This window comes from Peromyscus californicus, unplaced genomic scaffold (assembly GCF_007827085.1).
Source record: "Peromyscus californicus insignis strain IS unplaced genomic scaffold, ASM782708v3 Scaffold_13__1_contigs__length_99412109, whole genome shotgun sequence".
Lineage (NCBI taxonomy): Eukaryota > Metazoa > Chordata > Mammalia > Rodentia > Cricetidae > Peromyscus > Peromyscus californicus.
This window is the reverse complement of record NW_026294424.1, coordinates 11,672,732-11,689,462: the sequence shown is the minus strand read 5'-3', so window position 1 is coordinate 11,689,462 and position 16,731 is coordinate 11,672,732. Positions and strand designations below refer to the sequence as shown.

General features: G+C 49.0%; 1 protein-coding gene across 3 annotated transcripts in view; it reads left to right on the top strand.

Annotated features, from left to right (window-relative positions):
• The window catches only part of Tns3 (tensin 3), a 246,454-nt gene that overhangs the window by 166,555 nt on the left and 63,168 nt on the right, over nucleotides 1–16,731 (top strand). For all 3 annotated transcript variants that reach the window (XM_052734489.1, XM_052734488.1, XM_052734487.1), the window contains one exon: nucleotides 10,287–11,543. In XM_052734489.1, the coding sequence (XP_052590449.1) occupies nucleotides 10,287–11,543 (1,257 nt within the window). The remainder of the gene's footprint in view (nucleotides 1–10,286; nucleotides 11,544–16,731) is intronic.

Genomic DNA, 16,731 nt, shown 5'->3' with positions numbered 1-16,731 from the left:
GTCCCTTAATCTGTGGCTTAATAGATGTATCTCAAGAAGCAATTTGTATATGTAGTCACCAGATGCTCCGGAGTACTCTGCTCACCTAGCTTGGGGCCCTGATGGGACACAGAAGTGAAATCTTAACCAGAGTTCAGGCTGTTCTCCAGTGCTGATGTGCAGCACACATCCAGATGGTGCTGAGTCTGAGGCTGCCATCCAGCCTCCTTCTAGGTTACTGGCTTACATAGAAGGAAAATGAGGAACAGAGAGACTGGGTGATTCATCTGAGGTCACAAAGCTGGGGCCAATCAGAATGATTATTACAGGAAATAGGAAGGGGGTAAAAGTGTACATAAATGTCTCCAATGAAAACCCACAAAGAAGCTCTGTGCCACAAGGGAGGTGCAGGGGTCATGCTTGGTACTCCAGCAATGACGTCCTACCCTTTCAGGGATATGGTAAGAGGGGACCGTGATGGCTACTCCAGCAATGACGGCCTACCCTTTCAGGGATATGGTAAGAGGGGACCGTGATGGCTACTCCAGCAATGACGGCCTGCCCTTTCAGGGATATGGTAAGAGGGGACCGTGATGGCTACTCCAGCAATGACGGCCTGCCCTTTCAGGGATATGGGAAGAGGGGACCCTGATGGCTACCAGCAATGACGTCCTACCCTTTCAGGGATATGGGAAGAGGGGACCGTGATGGCTACCAGCAATGGTGACCTACCCGTTCACGGGGGAACAAAGGAGAGGAGGGGTGATGGGATAGAACGGGAGGGTTAGAAGAAGAAAAGGGCCTACAGAGCAGGGTGTGAGGCCTGATGCCCCGAGTCTCACTTCTGTCTGCCTCTGCCCGCCGTGGTCTTAATGTGGGAGGAACATTCTACAGCAATGCTAATACCAGTCAAGGTGGACATGTTTATGGGCCAAAACAGCTCCACATCCCTTTGCGGCCTGCCCTCCTCTCTCTGGCCACCCTGATCTGTATCCTGGCCTGGCACCCCCACACTGTTACCTTCCTAGAGTCCCACAGTTGCAGCCTTTGAGCCTGGCTGTGTTCACTCCAGTATAGCCTTCAGAGACCCACCTGGTAGGCTGCCAGTGGCCTTTTGTTCTTAAGAGCAGTCTTTTCTCCTTCTCACACAGCCTTCCTGGGAGGGCTATTGCTCTCAGGGTTTCATGATGAGGACTTGTGGCTGCCCCCACTTATCTCACTGTTTGGATATTGAGTTGATTCAACTCAGTGGCCTCAAGTGAGTCACTTTAGGGCAGCCTGGAGACATGACTGTGTGATAGCCACTGGGGAGAGGCTGCCTGTTCCTTTAGGATCCAGGGAGACCTCCCAACTGTAGTGGGAACCGAGGAGCCTAAGTCAGGAACAAAAGTCAAGCTCATTAGCTCATTAACTGAGAAAACAGAAACACTAAACGACCATCAGCACAAGTGCATCGAAAGCACTGAGTTCTGACTTGGCACAATTAGCCGTCTTGAGAGTTAGGGAGGAAAACCCAGCATGCTGAGTGGTCTCCAGAGACTGAGAGTGTAGGAGTATGAATGTAGCATAGTTTGGGTACTTTATCTGTGGAAGCTAAAGAAAACATTCCTTTCCAAAATTAAATTGCTGGTTTTGTGTTTGGTTGGGATTGGAATGCAATCTGAAGGAACCAAGAGACCCGACTTTTCAAGTAGGTGGTGGGTCTTAACTTCTGATGCTGTATTGGGTCAGCCTTAATTTTTTTCCTTTTCCTTCTATTTTTGTATATGGGGTTTTTAATCTTCACGTATGTATATGTGCCGTATACAAGTGTGCCTGGTATCCAAGTAGGCCTTAAGAAAGTGTTGGATCCCTTGGAACTGGAGTTCCAGTGGTTGCGAGCTACCTTGTGGGCCATTCTGCTCTTGAGCACCAGGCCATCTCTTCAGCCCCCAAGCTGGCCTTTTAAAATGACTTAGCACTAGTTCAGCTGCCCTGTGCTTCTGTTTCCATCTGTAACGTGGGCTTCCCATTTCAGGTTAGTGGATACTTGGCAATTGAGTCATTGTCCCTAGAGTCACAGGGACATCAGTTTGTCCTTCAGTGTCAATTGAGTTACAGGAGAGGGGTGGTATGGGGTCATGGGTTACAGGAGAGGGGTGGTGTGGGGTCATGGGTTACAGGAGAGGGGTGGTGTGGGATCATGGGTTACAGGACAGGGGTGGTATGGGATCATGGGTTACAGGAGAGGGGTGGTATGGGGTCATGGGTTACAGGAGAGGGGTGATATGGGATCATGGGTTACAGGAGAGGGGTGGTATGGGGTCATGGGTTACAGGACAGGGGTGGTGTGGGATCATGGGTTACAGGAGAGGGGTGGTATGGGGTCATGGGTTACAGGAGAGGGGTGGTATGGGGTCATGGGTTACAGGAGAGGGCTGGTGGAAATTTCTGCAGCCCCTGGTTCAACTAGAACAGTCCTAGTCAATTTTCCCCTCAGCAGATTCTCCCACATGCCCACCTCCCTTCCATCTCCTGTTTCTCCCTGTCCCCCAAGGGCTGAGTAGTTCTGAGCTCCAGGCATTGCAAGGATCTCTGCATTTCATTTATAGCTGGCAGTCAGCACAGGCTCAGTAAACACACACACACACACACACACACACACACACACACACACACGCACGCACGCACACACACACACACACGCGCACACGCACGCACGCACGCACATGCGCGCGCGGAGGGTGCGCAGGTTCTCTATTGAAGACATGTTTAGCTCCTTTGAAAAGTTGCTTTTTGAGCAAATCTGTCACAAAAACAGAACATGGGATCCATGAAGTCAGGGCACAAAGGAAATAAAGATTCCAGGCGGCTTCTTAGACACGTGAGCCTTGTGTTTCCTTGGCGTCAGTCAGCTTTCTACCGGAGGCAGGACCAGTCGGCAGTGTTGTGAGTCTCCAGGGTCTTGACGTTGAGCCTCTTGAAGTCTGGAGCCAACCCTCTCTTTTCTCAGCTGATTCTTTACATACGTGTGAGCACAGGTGTGCACTTTCCAGTGTCTTCAGCCAGGAAGGGGAGAGATTGTTTTTTCATCCTTTTAAAAGATTATTTTTTTATTCTTAATTATATGTGGGTGTTCATGTCTACATGTGGGTATGTACATATGGGTACAGGTGCCTGCACAGACCACAGGTCCAGAACCCTTGGAGCTGGAGTTACAGGCAGTTGTGAGCTGCCTGATGTGTGAGTTCTGGGAACTGAACTCACGTCTACAGGTTCATAACTGCTGTTTTATCTCTCCACCCCCTTCATCTTGTTGATTTTGTTGTTGGTCTTTCCCATTTGAAATACTTTGTGGATGCCTCTCCCTGTTTGTGGGAAAGCCACATTTTCCAGGTAGGATTGGAGCTGGGCGTGGTGGCTCAGGCCTGTCATCCCAGCTCTGTGGGCTGCTGAGGCGATATGTTTGTACATTCAGCGACTGCCTAAGCGGCAGGATAAGTTTAAGGCTAACCTGGGCAATTTAGTGAGACCCTATCTCACTAAAATAAAGAGGGGAAATTGGCTGCAATGTAGGTCTTTGGGAGAATAATTGCACAGTGTGGATAAGGCCCTGGATTCAAACTCTAGTACTGCAGAGATGGGGGAGGAGGGAGGAAGGGAGGTAAAGAGGGGGCGGGAAGGAAGGAAGGAGGGAGGAAGGGAGATAAAGAGGGAGGGAGGGAAGGGAGGAGGGAGGAAGGGAGGGAAGGAAGGGAGGAACGGAAGGGAGGGAGGGAGGGAGAGAGAGAGAGAGAGGCAGGCAGGGAGCTGGCGGAGGAATGCTGTCTCCCATGTGGAGATGGCGGGACATCTGTGGTTATGGTCTTCAAGGAAACCGGAATGTCCCGTCTGTACGTTGTTACCTCTGGTTCCTAGCCCGTAACCCCCGCAGTGTCACGCAGCATAAGTCATTCTGCACTGTGTGTGTGTTTGATAACCAACCTTGGCTGCAGGGAAATCATGACCGGTCAGCACACAAGCTGCTTCTGAAGGGGACGCCCTCTCGGTCTGCCTGGGCCTGGTGACAGTGCACAGAGAAAGGGGCCGCCAAATGGAAGGGTTACCTTGGATGGAGTTGCGCTGAGCGTCTCCCCTTGTGTCGGGAAAGCTGGGGTTCCTGGGCAAGTCCTTCTTTGCCTCTGGTTGCTTAATCTCCGTCTTCAAAATGAGGCTGGCTTCAAACTGCCCCCATGTGCTTGTCCTTTGCACTGTGGGAAAAGTAAAAACCTACCGTTTAAGCAGTTACCTTTGTAGCTTCAGATTCCACATTCACAGAATCAACTAATCAAGGGTTGAAATAAAAAAAAAAAGTCTAAATTTATAGAGACCCTTCTCCGTTGTCATAGACAGTATAATGATTATCTCACAGCTTTTGCTTTGAGGTGCTTTTAAGCACATGGGAAGTTGTGTATAGATTATACACAAATGCTAAGGCATTTCAAATGAGGGCTTTGAGAATCTGTGGGTACCAAAAGATAACGGATACAGAAGGAGGCAAGGGGCCTGTGAGTGACTGTAGTGCAACCTCCAGAATCTCATGTCTTACACTCCCATCCTCAAATACCGGCAGCTTAGGCAGCACACTGTGTTCCCTAGGAGAAGGGTGCTTGGAACCCTGCCGGACTCACCTTTTCTGCCCCTTGAGAACACAGAACTCAGCTACCCCCAGGGCCCCAGAACCCAGGGAGGGGTTTGTTTGGCAACATCATTTCTTTGGTCTGGATGAAGAAAGTGAGGTTTGGCAACACTTTTCCAAACCAGAACCACATCATAAGGTGCTGCCTGCCTTAGGGAATGGTGGATGTCCTTCAGTGCCTGCAGTGGTGAGGTGTGGGTTCCTCTTTGGGTTGGTTGGCAAGATTGCAACTGGCCGGTGCTCATACTGAAGCTTCATCTCTACTAGGTTGCCCTTTGTGTCATTCGTAGCAAATTTTGCATTATCTTAGACACATGCTTAGATGAGATGTTGTTGCCCATATCGCTTAACAACACTAGACACAGATGTGCACTCAGAGGTGGTGAGAGCACATGAGACCGGAAATGGCATGACACCGTTTTTTCTGCTTCTGCTGACCGACATGCTGCCTTCCTCTCTATTGCTCTGATTTCCCAGAAATGAATGGCCACACATCCCTCACACCTTTGGCTACTACCTCTTACTCTGTGGGCATATTGAACTAACACTTACGGATATTGGTTTTCTTTAACTTTTTGGAGTCCGGAGGTTTGTTCACTCCAGGGACTTTTCTACTCCTGCTAAGGCCAGCCAAGAGAGTGAGGAGTGACTGCCAGCCCTGCCCTGCCTTGCATGGACAGTCAGACCTGGTATGCTGTCTGGAAGAGTGTAGGGTAGCTGACTACAGATGGCCCAGGGCTGCTGGGCACATCTGCTTTTAGACCGTTATTGGCTGTCTGTCTGTGTGACTCAGGTTTTCTCATGTGATGATAAGCTGCGGATAGTCAGTTTCTCCATTGTTCAGTGACCACTGCATGTTTCTTGTGCCAGAGTACCAGAGGAAGCAAAGCAGAAGAAAATCCCTGCCTCGGAGCCAAGCATCTCAGAATAGGTGTTAACATTGATGTCTGCTGTGCATAAGACAAAAACCCAGTAGGGAAATGCATGATAAGGAATGGGGAGCTCTGGGGGCAGTGAGCGCAAAGGCCCCCCCAATGCAGGTGCTCTCCTTAGCAATCAGAGGAGTGGGGTGAGCAGTGAGAAAGGACTCTGAGGGAGCCCGTAGGCCTTCATCACTGTAGAAACATCTTTTCCATAACTACCCTTCTCAGGGGTCAGTGGGTCGAGCACTTTCAGTACATTGCTTTCTAGTTCTAGTGACTTTATTGAAAGCTGGGATTGATTATTTCATTTTATCAGGGAGGAGCCGGGGGCAATCGGGATGTCCGGACTGGAAATGTCACAGAGAAATGGCAGAGCGAGGATCTGGTCCTGCAGGATGAAAGAGAATCTTAGGCTTCTAGTGTGTCCAGAGCTGAGCTTCTCACCCCTCTTGTCAAGAGGGTGACAAGTGGCACTTTGCCAGAAAACGGAGTGGGCACAGTGAGGACCAGAGCTGCCTGTTCTCCCTGTGGGCCCTGCTGGAACCGTTGAGGAGCTGTAGGCCTGGGGCAGCTTCCTCAGCCTTCCTGGGCTCCCTGCCCTCCACATCCTCTAGCAGGAGATGCCAGCTTGGAAGCTTAGTATGCTTTTCATTTAGACTTCTTGGGCATGTTGTGATGTAGAGAGTTAGCCGTGTACGCAACAGGAAGCTCAGGAGAGTCCAGCACGTCTCTGGCTCTTGTTGGGGTTGGATGGCCCCTTTCTGTCCAGCCTTGGGGTTGCCTGTGGGAACACAGCCATATACCATCTGAGCTATGAGGATGCATAAGACCCTCTAAGGGGCTCAGAACTGGGCCAGGCTGAGATCAGGCTCACAGGCAGGGTAGATATCATACTGTTTTCCTGCATCGCGGTTGGTTTAAAATTTCTCTTATTTGGGACTGCAGATATAGCTCAGTGGTTAAGAATGCATGCCGCTCTTGTAGCACTTTGGAGTTTGGTTCCTAGTACATAGGTGGCGGCTCACTACCTCCTGTAACTCCAGTTCCAAAGGATCTCATGTCCACTGCTGGCCTCTGCAACCACTGTACCCATGCAAACTCCCCTGCTCCCATATGCACATAATTAAAAATTATAAAAACTCAAATTAAAAAAACACTGTTACTAATAAAAATAACAATAGGATGATTCATGACTGCCAGCCAAAAAAATATCCCATGCTTTCCATTTTCTAGGTCCTTCTTTGTGTGCTGTTCTTTTCGTAGGAACAGCTAGAAGATTGGCTCTAGAGGTTTGTTTGTCTGGGTGGTTTTTTTTTTTTTTGTTGTTGTTGTTGTTGTTGTTGTTGTTGTTGTTTTTGAGACAGTGTTTTTCTGTGTAGTTTTGGTGCCTGTCCTGGATCTCGCTCTGTAGACCAGGCTGGCCTCAAACTCACGTAGATTCGCCTGGCTCTGCCTCCCAAATGCTTGGATTAAAGGGGCTCTAGAAGTTTTTGAAGGCACTTTTTTGGCTGCAATTCCAGTTTAAACTAGAAAATTAGAAGAATATTTTTACAGTAAATTCTTGCATTCCCTTTTCTTTTTAAGCCTGGGTACCATTTAATTAAGATTTATGGAGAACTCATACTTCAGACCTTATGGAAGCTGTAAATGAACTGTCTTTGCGGCGTGCACTCTGCCCTTGAAATGGGCAGACTTCTGCCCTTGGCTGTGTGTCCCAGTGATCTGTGATCTGTGTTTTGGCTGCCTGCCTTGTGCAGGGGACTGGAGTAGCAGCCACCTGGCATTCTTCCATGTGTGTGTGCGTGTGTGTGTCTAGGAGCATAGTGTCTCTATTTCTTATGGAGCAGAAACTTCTCATCAATACCTTTCTCAACACTGTGCAGAACAGAAGTCTGCTGGGTCTTCTGTGGTTGGGATTCCTGCAGCAGAACACCCTGATGCCAGGTGGAGCCGATGCTTCTATGGGGCCTATAAAGATGCTCCTGGTATGCTGCCATTAGTTCTCAGGCCAGCCTCCACACAGAATCACTTCCCACCTTTTGTAGAGGGGATTCGAAGATCAAGGTAAACTCCCTGGTTGGTAGAGCCTGGGAATGAGCCATGGGCTTGATGTTTTCAGGGGCCGTTCTTTTATACAACTTTAGTGATTCTGCACATGGTTGGTTGCATTGTATTCTTTGTAAAGGTGACACTCGCAAGTGACTTGGGATTTAGGATCATCTTTCCAGGCATTTTTGTCTGATGTTCACAGAGCCGAGTGTAGCATGTGCTTTCAGTCTCTTTGTGTCTGAAACCTGGCTCAGTGTCACTTGCTGTGTTAGGGCCACCAATGGAACCTCAAGTATGTGCAGTCCCGGCCTTGTCTGTGCAGGTAGGTGGCGTTGGGCTGCAGGTGCACCCAGGCCCTGGAGCCTGGATTCTGTGTGCCTCCCACTCCTGACAGCTGCTTAATCTTATTTACTCTCCTAGAGCCTCTGATCTTCCTAAACAAGCAATAACAATATGAAGGTCCATAACTCCACACCCCAGTCCAGTGTATATGCCTGTCTCTACCTGCCTTCTGTCTAAAGACTTGGTCTATTTACAGCTTGTGTATAGGATTCCTACCCCCAGAGCTTCCCTCCCCCAAGTTCTACTTTAAGATGTGGTTGGGCTTTTCCAGGCTGCACTGCACATCAATGTGCTCCATCCCTGTCTCCTCTTCTCCGCATGCTTGCCCTACAGTGCAGTTCAGTTAAAAAGGGAGCCCAGGCTAAGCATGCTCTCGGAGCTGTGTTCTTGGGGCTGTGTAAGCATTTGGCACAGCATCCCATACCTTTCAGCCCCATTCCCAACATGTCAGCCCATCCCAGTATTTCCAAAAATGACAGCAGCTGTTGAGTGTGACCAAGTGTCCAGCTGTACCCAGGGGCTGTGAGACACATGCTCAGGACTAGTCTCTCCTAAACTGCTATATGAATAGACTCAGTAGCTACCAGAAAGGCGGATGGTGGCTCAAGCCTTGAATCCTAGGTGCCTAAATGGCTTAGGTTTCCAGCCATCAGCAGCCCCCTTGCTGTGGAATGCCTGTGATTCCACAGTGCAGAGAGTCCAGGAAAATGGGGGAGGCTTATAGGAGAGATGTGCTGACTGTGAACTCCAGCTTATTTTTGGAAGATCTTGCTATGACACGCCCTGTGTGGCCAAAGCAATTACAGCTGCCAGTCAGCAGATCGTGGCTCGTGAATCTCCATGTACAGCTGCCAGGGCCCTAATTAATAACAGCAGCAGGGGCTTCAGCTTTTCTGCCCACGTTGTTTGCATGACATTCCGTGTGTGGTGCATGCAAGTTACCCCCAAGGGATCCAAAGGTCCTGACAGTTATCAGATGCCTGTGTTACCCAAGGATCTTGTGCTGTATCAACAGGCCCTGAGCCAGCCCAGTACTGCCCGTTTCCATTCAGCTTTGTATTTAGATTTTAGCACATCCCAGAGTGTTGATAGGATGGCAGACTTCCCAGTGACATGTGGATTGACTGATAGTTGGCGCCCTGCATGCTCAAAAGATGTTAGATGTATGGATGGAAGTATAGATGAGCAGTTGATTCATGAGCTGAGCTGGGCTCCACATTCAAAATAATGACATTAATGAATCAAAGAGTCAAAAACCACCAAGCTTCTCTATAGATATGTATATTGTTGTTTTTTTGAGGGGGGAGTTTGGGGGGGGCGCCACCTAGCTCCCAAATAAATCACACACGGAGGCTTATTTTTAATTATAAATGCCCAGTCTTAGCTTGGCTTGTTTCTTTTCTTTTCTTTTTTTTTTTTTGGTTTTTCAAGACAGGGTTTCTCTGTAGTTTTGCGCCTTTCCTGGAACTCACTTTGTAGACCAGGCTGGCCTCGAACTCACAGAGATCCTCCTGCCTCTGCCTCCCGAGTGCTGGGATTAAAGGCGTGAGCCACCATCGCCCGGCTGCTTGGCTTGTTTCTTGCAGCTTTCCTTAACTTGAATTAGCCCATCTGTCTTTTGCCTTTGGGCTTTTCCTATTCTCTTACTTCTGTAAATCTTACGCTTACTCCATGGCTTGCTGTGTGTCTGGGTGGCTGGTCCCTGGAGTCCTCCTCCTTCTCTAGCTGCTTCTTTTCCTTTCAGATCCCTCCTTCTATTTATCCTCTCTGCCTGCCACCTCTGTCTGTTTTTCTCTCCTGTCTCACTATTGGCTGTTCAGCTCTTTATTAGACCATAGGTGTTTTAGACAGTCACAGTAACACAACTTCACAGAGTTAAACAAATGCAACATAAACAAAAGCAACACACCTTAAAATAATACTCTACAGCATTTGTGTGTGTGTGTGTGTGTGTGTGTGTGTGTGTGTGTGTGTGTGTGTGTGTGTGTGGTATCCTGCATGGGTAGGTCAGCATGAAGCTGGAGTATAGCTCAGTGATAAAGCATTTAGTAGCATTCATGAAACCCTGGGTTCCATCCTCAGCATGACACACAAAACAAAGTTGAAAAGGCCGAAATGATTTTAGCCGAATATGTTTGATATATATGAATTCTTTTTATTGATGCTCACTCTACAGAGGATAGGTGGAGTTTGGGGACCCCCGTTGAGTCTGCACCTGTTTACTGTTGAGTTGCATTGTAGAATCGCTCCTCTGTTTACATAACTGTACGCCCACTGTGGTAGGTGCTATTCTCTTTGCTCCCTGGCTTATGGCCTGTCTCTCGCTTTCCCTACAGTGCTGCACACACAGGGCCCAGTGGACGGAAGCCTGTATGCCAAGGTGAGGAAAAAGAGTGCCTCAGATTCTGGCATCCCTGGCAGCCCTCAGGGCATGCCAGCCACCAGCAGTCCAGACCACGGTGACCACACCCTGTCAGTCAGTAGTGACTCGGGTCATTCTACCGCCTCGGCCAGGACTGATAAGACAGAAGAGCGCCCAACCCCAGGAGCACAGAGGGGCCTGAGCCCTCAGGAGAAGGCTGAGCTGGACCAGCTACTCAGTGGATTTGGCCTGGAAGACTCTTCGAGCTCCCACAAAGACATGACTGATGTGCGCAGCAAGTATAGTGGGACGCGCCACGTGGTGCCGGCCCAGGTCCATGTGAATGGAGACACTGCCCTAAAGGACCGAGAGACTGACATTCTAGATGATGAGATGCCCCACCATGATCTGCACAGTGTGGACAGTCTGGGTACTCTCTCCTCCTCTGAAGGGCCACAGTCAGGACACCTGGGCCCCTTCACCTGCCTCAAGAGCAGCCAGAACTCCCTCCTGTCCGATGGCTTTGGCAATGGTGTTGGTGAAGATCACCACGGTGCCCTTTCTCCAGACCTAGGCCTCGGTGTGGACTCCCTTTATGACCGGGAGCGGATGTGTGGGGGCCGAGAGCCAAAACAGCTGCAGCCCCTGCTGAGGAAGCCCTCTGCACCCACCCCTCCACAGGCCTATGGGCAAAGCAACTATTCTACCCAGACGTGGGTGCGTCAGCAGCAGATGGTGGCTGCTCACCAGTACAGCTTTGCCCCGGATGGGGAGGCCAGGCTGGGCAGCCATAGTACGGTGGACAGTGCTAACCTTGCCCAGCCCCAGCCCCACATCCCAGTCACTCCCACTCGTGGAGCCAGCAGCAGAGTGGCCATTCAAAGAGGCCCACTCAGCAATGGGCCAAATGCCCGTGACACACAGCCACTCTGTCCCGGTAAAGCACTCCAGCCCAGATTTGCAGAGGACAAAGCCGTGAATGGAGTCCATCAGGAGCTAAACACTGGTCATTCCCCAGGCTCTCCCACTCTGGATATTGACCAGTCCATTGAGCAACTTAACAGGCTGATCTTGGAGCTGGACCCCACCTTCGAGCCCATCCCCACACACATGAATGCCCTGGGCATCTCAGCCAATGGCTCTGTGTGTCCTGATGGTGTGGGAAGTGGGCTCCGGTGTGGCGGCAGGCTGGACCCTGTGGAAGTCCCTGGCCGGAGCCCTGGCCGACAAGGTGAGCCGATGGTATGCTGATGTCAGGTAGGAAGTTGTCCAGCTGGGAATTTGGATTTGCTGAAACTTATTTCCTTGGCAGTTTCTATTCTAATGAGCTGCGACCTAGAATCCCAGTGGTACCTTGGTAAGGTGGGAGCTGGGTAGCAGATCTGAATGGTGGGAAGAAAGGTGCAAAGCTTGCCTATAAAGATGGCTGAGGGCCGGGATTGGGCCCCTTGAAGAGGGATGTCAGTGTCTTATTTCACACACTTTGTCACATCTGTTGCGGAGTGCAGCTGGCCATTTGAGAGCACCAGGTAGCCTGATCCATGTTCCTCTGCCACCTGCTGGCTGTGTGGTTCAGAACCTTTGCATAGATTCTCTGATCCTCAGTTTCCACATCTGAAGAATAAGCAACAATGAAACTTTTCTCAGTTCAGGAATGTTCCTTTAGGAAGAGGGTCAGGCCTCTCAGTGAGTTAGAAGAATGGATGGGCTCTGGAGTCATCCTTGTAGGAACAAGAGGCCTGATTAAGCAGTCAGGGTATGTAAACTGTCGTATTTACACATATAGGGTCCAAGTTCCCGAGATACTATGTAGGCTGTTCATAGATGGTAGCAGCCACCATGTGTTCGAGAGAAGTTTGACTCTAAAGGGCTGAGGGAGACAGGCACACAGGGCAGAAAGCAGGGAGTGTGGCATGGACCCAGAAAAGCTCAGGGAGAGCAGATCCAGGTTCTCAGGTCCTGAGAACCATGATCTAGAGCCAAGATCGAGGGCCTCGGCCCAGCAAGGGTGACAGCCTGGATGTGAGACCATCTATGTGCTGTACCCTCTGAAGCAGATGAGAGTTGGCCAACTGCCACAAGAGAGAACTGTGTGGGCCTACCTGAGAACCAGGGGAGCTAGACAACAGGGCAGGGCCTTTTTGGGAAGGCCAAGGTTGGTGGTAGTGGACAGTGGCCTCTGGCCAAGTCTGTGGGAGGGTTTCTTGCAGACTGCATCAGTCTGAAGAGGCTTGCATTAGGATCAAGTTACAGTCTGATATCCCCAGTGTGAACATGAGCTAAGAGGGTTTGAGAGCTGGTGGAGTTCCTTTGTCTTGAAAAAGATGAAAAAGCAAGCCAAAGTGTGTGACATGGGCAGTGGCGCATCCTGAGAAGTGGTCTGGGAGATAATGGAAGAGACAAGGCTTGGTCTGGTATCTGCACAAGGTTATCCCTGGAGGAGACTGACCAAGGTGTGGTCTCTATGTGAGGGTGATGAAGTGGCTGCAGGAGGTGGCAGGTAAGATGGAGCTGTGTGTGTTACTAGGAGCCAGGGCCAGGAGGATAAGAAAGACAATGCAAAAGGCTCTCAACCATCTTTTCCTCTCATGAGTGCTTCTCTGTGCTTCTCAGAGAGTCTGTGAGCATCCCCCTTAGTTTGTGTGCTAATGATGTTGATGCTAGGGGACCCTGAGTGTGCTAAATATTGCTTTGGGGTCCTAGCAGAATGGCTTCATTCATCTTCCAAGGACTCTTGCTACAAGAGCCTGTCCCCACCTTGGGGACGTTTGTGGAGGTTAGTAGGTAATGATAGGTCCTGAGTTCACATGGACCCTGTGGTATAGACCCATGGTCTCTGCCCTTTTTGGAAGATTGCAGCCTGGCTAATGTCTGGATCCCTCTCCAGGCAGGAGCAGAACCTTGCAGCATGGATCCTAGCTAATATCAGAGTTGCATGGGCTGCCAGCTAACTGGCATGCTGCCATTAAAGGACAGGGCTACTGTGACTTTTCAGTCACGCTGTCTGTAGAAAGGAAACACTATCCCAGTGTCTGATGACGAGGTGTGAAGAAAAGGCAGGTTATATTACCCGTCCCATGCTGGGATCCATCACTGGACACATAGCAGGATATTCTAGTTGTTTGGAGTGGCTGGTAGGTATGTGTCACACCTGGGAGGTGGAAAGAGTGAAGGCTTCTTCCCTGGGACAGTTCTGAGGCTGTGGTATAGCCATTAACAACCCCAGGCCCTATGACATAAAGAGTAGCAGTGACTAAGAACTCAGGCCAGGTCAGTTCTCGCAGGTGCATGAGCTCATTGAATTGAATACTTTCAGGAAATTCTGAGTTCTAAGGTTTGAGTGGAAACCAAACTCTGTACGACATTTGTGTAACAAATGTTCTTGGGAGATGGTATTTGGGAAGGTGAAATCCAAAGCATTTCCTCAGGAACAAAGTGTCTCTTGGGGTTTAGAAAAGTTTGCAGCTTTTGTGTGGTATATACGGGCGGACACAGGACATAGGCTCAGGTGACTGTTTTCTAGTTGACTGAATACAGTCCTGAGGGATTCTCCCTTCTTGTAGTAAAGCTGGCACAGGGCCAGGGACTGGAGAGCATCACTTGGTGGCTTCCACCCTCACACTGGCTGTTATTAAATTACTGAAGAAATGGGTCACGTTACTAACTGGTGTTTTATTTTAATCTTCGATCCTCTTTGGTTCCTTTTCTTATAAACATAAGTATAATTTTCAAACTAAATAACTTTCTTATTTAAACAATAGATTAGTCATTTATTAATCTATCAATCCTTTGGAATCATAGTGGTATCATAAGAATATATATATATATATATATATAAATAAAATCTTTCTATCTATCTATATCACACACACACACACATATCCCAAAACTGGGACTTGACCCTGAAGGTGTTTTTGAAATTCAGAATCCTGCTGCAAATGGGATGCTGTCCCCAAGCAGCAGCAGTGAGCACAGAAGGGAAGCTCAACGTGAGGACAGGGCTGAGCTGGTGACACCCTTCCTGTAGCCAGCTCTTCTTCCAAGACAGGCTTCCTGTACCAGGTCAGTACTCAGCTCCCAATGCAGCAAGCCCGAGTCTTGTACTACGCCTCATATAGGAAGCCTGGGTGTGGTGCCGGCAGCCACCGCACAGTCTGCACAGTAGGCTCTGGCATCTCACTTCAGGATATCTTGTTTTGATGAAATCCCATCAAAAGAATGCTGATGTACTTACACCACCTGGGTGAGGAAGGGGACAGTCTTTCCTCCCTGGCAGGTAGAGAGAATGCTAGGACCCTGTTGTTCTTAAATTTTGTAACTGAATTTAAAAGTTTCATTTATTTTTACATTTTTTATGTGTGTAGGTATTTTGCCTGCCAGTATGGCTGTGTACCACTTGCGGATCTGGTAACTACAGAGTTCAGAAGACGGTGTCAGACCCTCTGGAACTGGATTGTTAGTCACTGGGTGGGTGCTGGGAATCAAGCGCAGGTCCTTTGGAAGAGCAGGTGGTGCTTTTAACCACTGAGCCATCTCTAGCTCCTGGTCTTAAGATTTAAATTTCAGGGATCCTGTTCCCATCTCTGAATGGAAAAGTTTAGTAACAAATGATGTAAAACAAATATCCAGACATCAGCAGATAAATTCAGAAAAGTTACCAATGGCTAAGCAGCTGGTTTTGAACCTGTGGAAGTTCTGTGGTATTATAAAACCCTCTACTTTAAATAATTCCCAGGTCTGTTTTTCCAGGCCTGTTTTCTCCATCAGTTGGGTGGGGAGGGGAGTGAGGGCTACTGAGCTAGGGTCCTCTTTGCATGGCTGTCAGGTGGAGTGTGCTGAGTAGGAAAGACCCAGTGAGGCTGTAAAGCTTCATGTTGTCCCCAGGACATTGCTGTGCATGAAACCTGGCCCCATTATGGGTATGGAATTGCCCGACGACAGCCTTTCTAAGTCTTGTACACACATGGAGATTCTGGGCTGTGAAATTCCCAGAGTGCCGTTTCTTCCCCATGCTCTCCTCCTCTCTGGCCCACCTTCCATCCTGATCTCGATGCCAGCTCCTGCTGAGCTCTCAATTCTGGCTAGAGATGCAGATCCACTGTAGGATACTGGCTGGGGCTTTAGCATTCGCAAGTCAGTAAGATCCTTCACTTTCCAGGTCACGTTTTGAATTGGAGAAAGCTGCCATCTGTAGTAAGGAGTTGAGAGCCACGACTCCGCCAGAACTCCTCCTGGGGATTGCAGAATTCCCGCAGAACTGTGTAGCTTGACTCCCACCAGCTCCGAAGGCAGCGGCAGGCAGTCTGCCCCCTCTGTGGGTGGGTCTGGTTATTTCTGAAAAGAAACCACATTTGAAGGCTGAGTGTATCTGAGGATGTTTCTTTCATAGTGCGGTAGAAATAATGGTACTGCTATGGCTGCAGCTAGTACAGGTGATGGATACGGGCATGCTGCTGATGGAAAACATAGTAGTTTGGATCTTACATGTCTTCCAAAGGTCCACATGATAAGTACTTGCTCCCAGAAGGTGCCATTGGGATACGATAGAAACTTTAAACAGTGGGGCCTAACAGGTGGTTGAGGGTGTGCCTTTGAAGAGAACAGTAGAAGCCCCGCCCTTCTTTTTCTCCTTTCCTTTGCTCTCTGGCTGTGAATAATGATTTGACTTTGCCATGCCCTTCTACTGTGATAGCTTTAGGACCAAAGCAGTAGGGCCAACTGATTATAGACTGAAGTCTGTAAAGTCCTGTGCCAAAAAAACCTTTGTACTTATTCTTTCCAGGGTAGTTATTGCAGCTATTTGTTAGTGATGAAAAGCTAACATGGGATTTTTAGTCTAGCTAGAAATTCATTCTGCTGGACTTTGTTTTCTAGAACTATTTTTTTGTTGTTATTGCTTGGTTTGGGGATGTTTGTTTGGTAATTTTTATGGAATTTCCTCCATAGAAAGTCATGCCATTTGCAAGAAGAGGCAGAAATGGTGGTGGTGGTGATGATGATGGTGATGATGGTGGTGTTGGTGATGAATATGGTGATGATGGTGGTGTTGGTGATGATGATGGTGATGATGGTGGTGTTGGTGATGATGATGGTGATGATGGTGGTGGTGGTGATGATGATGGTGGTGGTGATGATGATGGTGGTAGTGGTGATGGTGATGATGGTGGTGATGGTGATGATTATGATGGTGATGAAGATTATGGTGGTGGTGGTGATGATGGTAGTGGTGATGGTGATGATGATGGTGGTGATGGTGATGATGATTATGGTGGTGGTGGTGATGATGGTGGTAGTGGTGATGGTGATGATGATGGTGGTGATGGTGATCATGATTATGGTGATGATGATGATGGTGGTGATGGTGATGATGATTATGGTGGTAGTGGTGATGATGGTGGTGATGGTGATGGTGGTGTTGA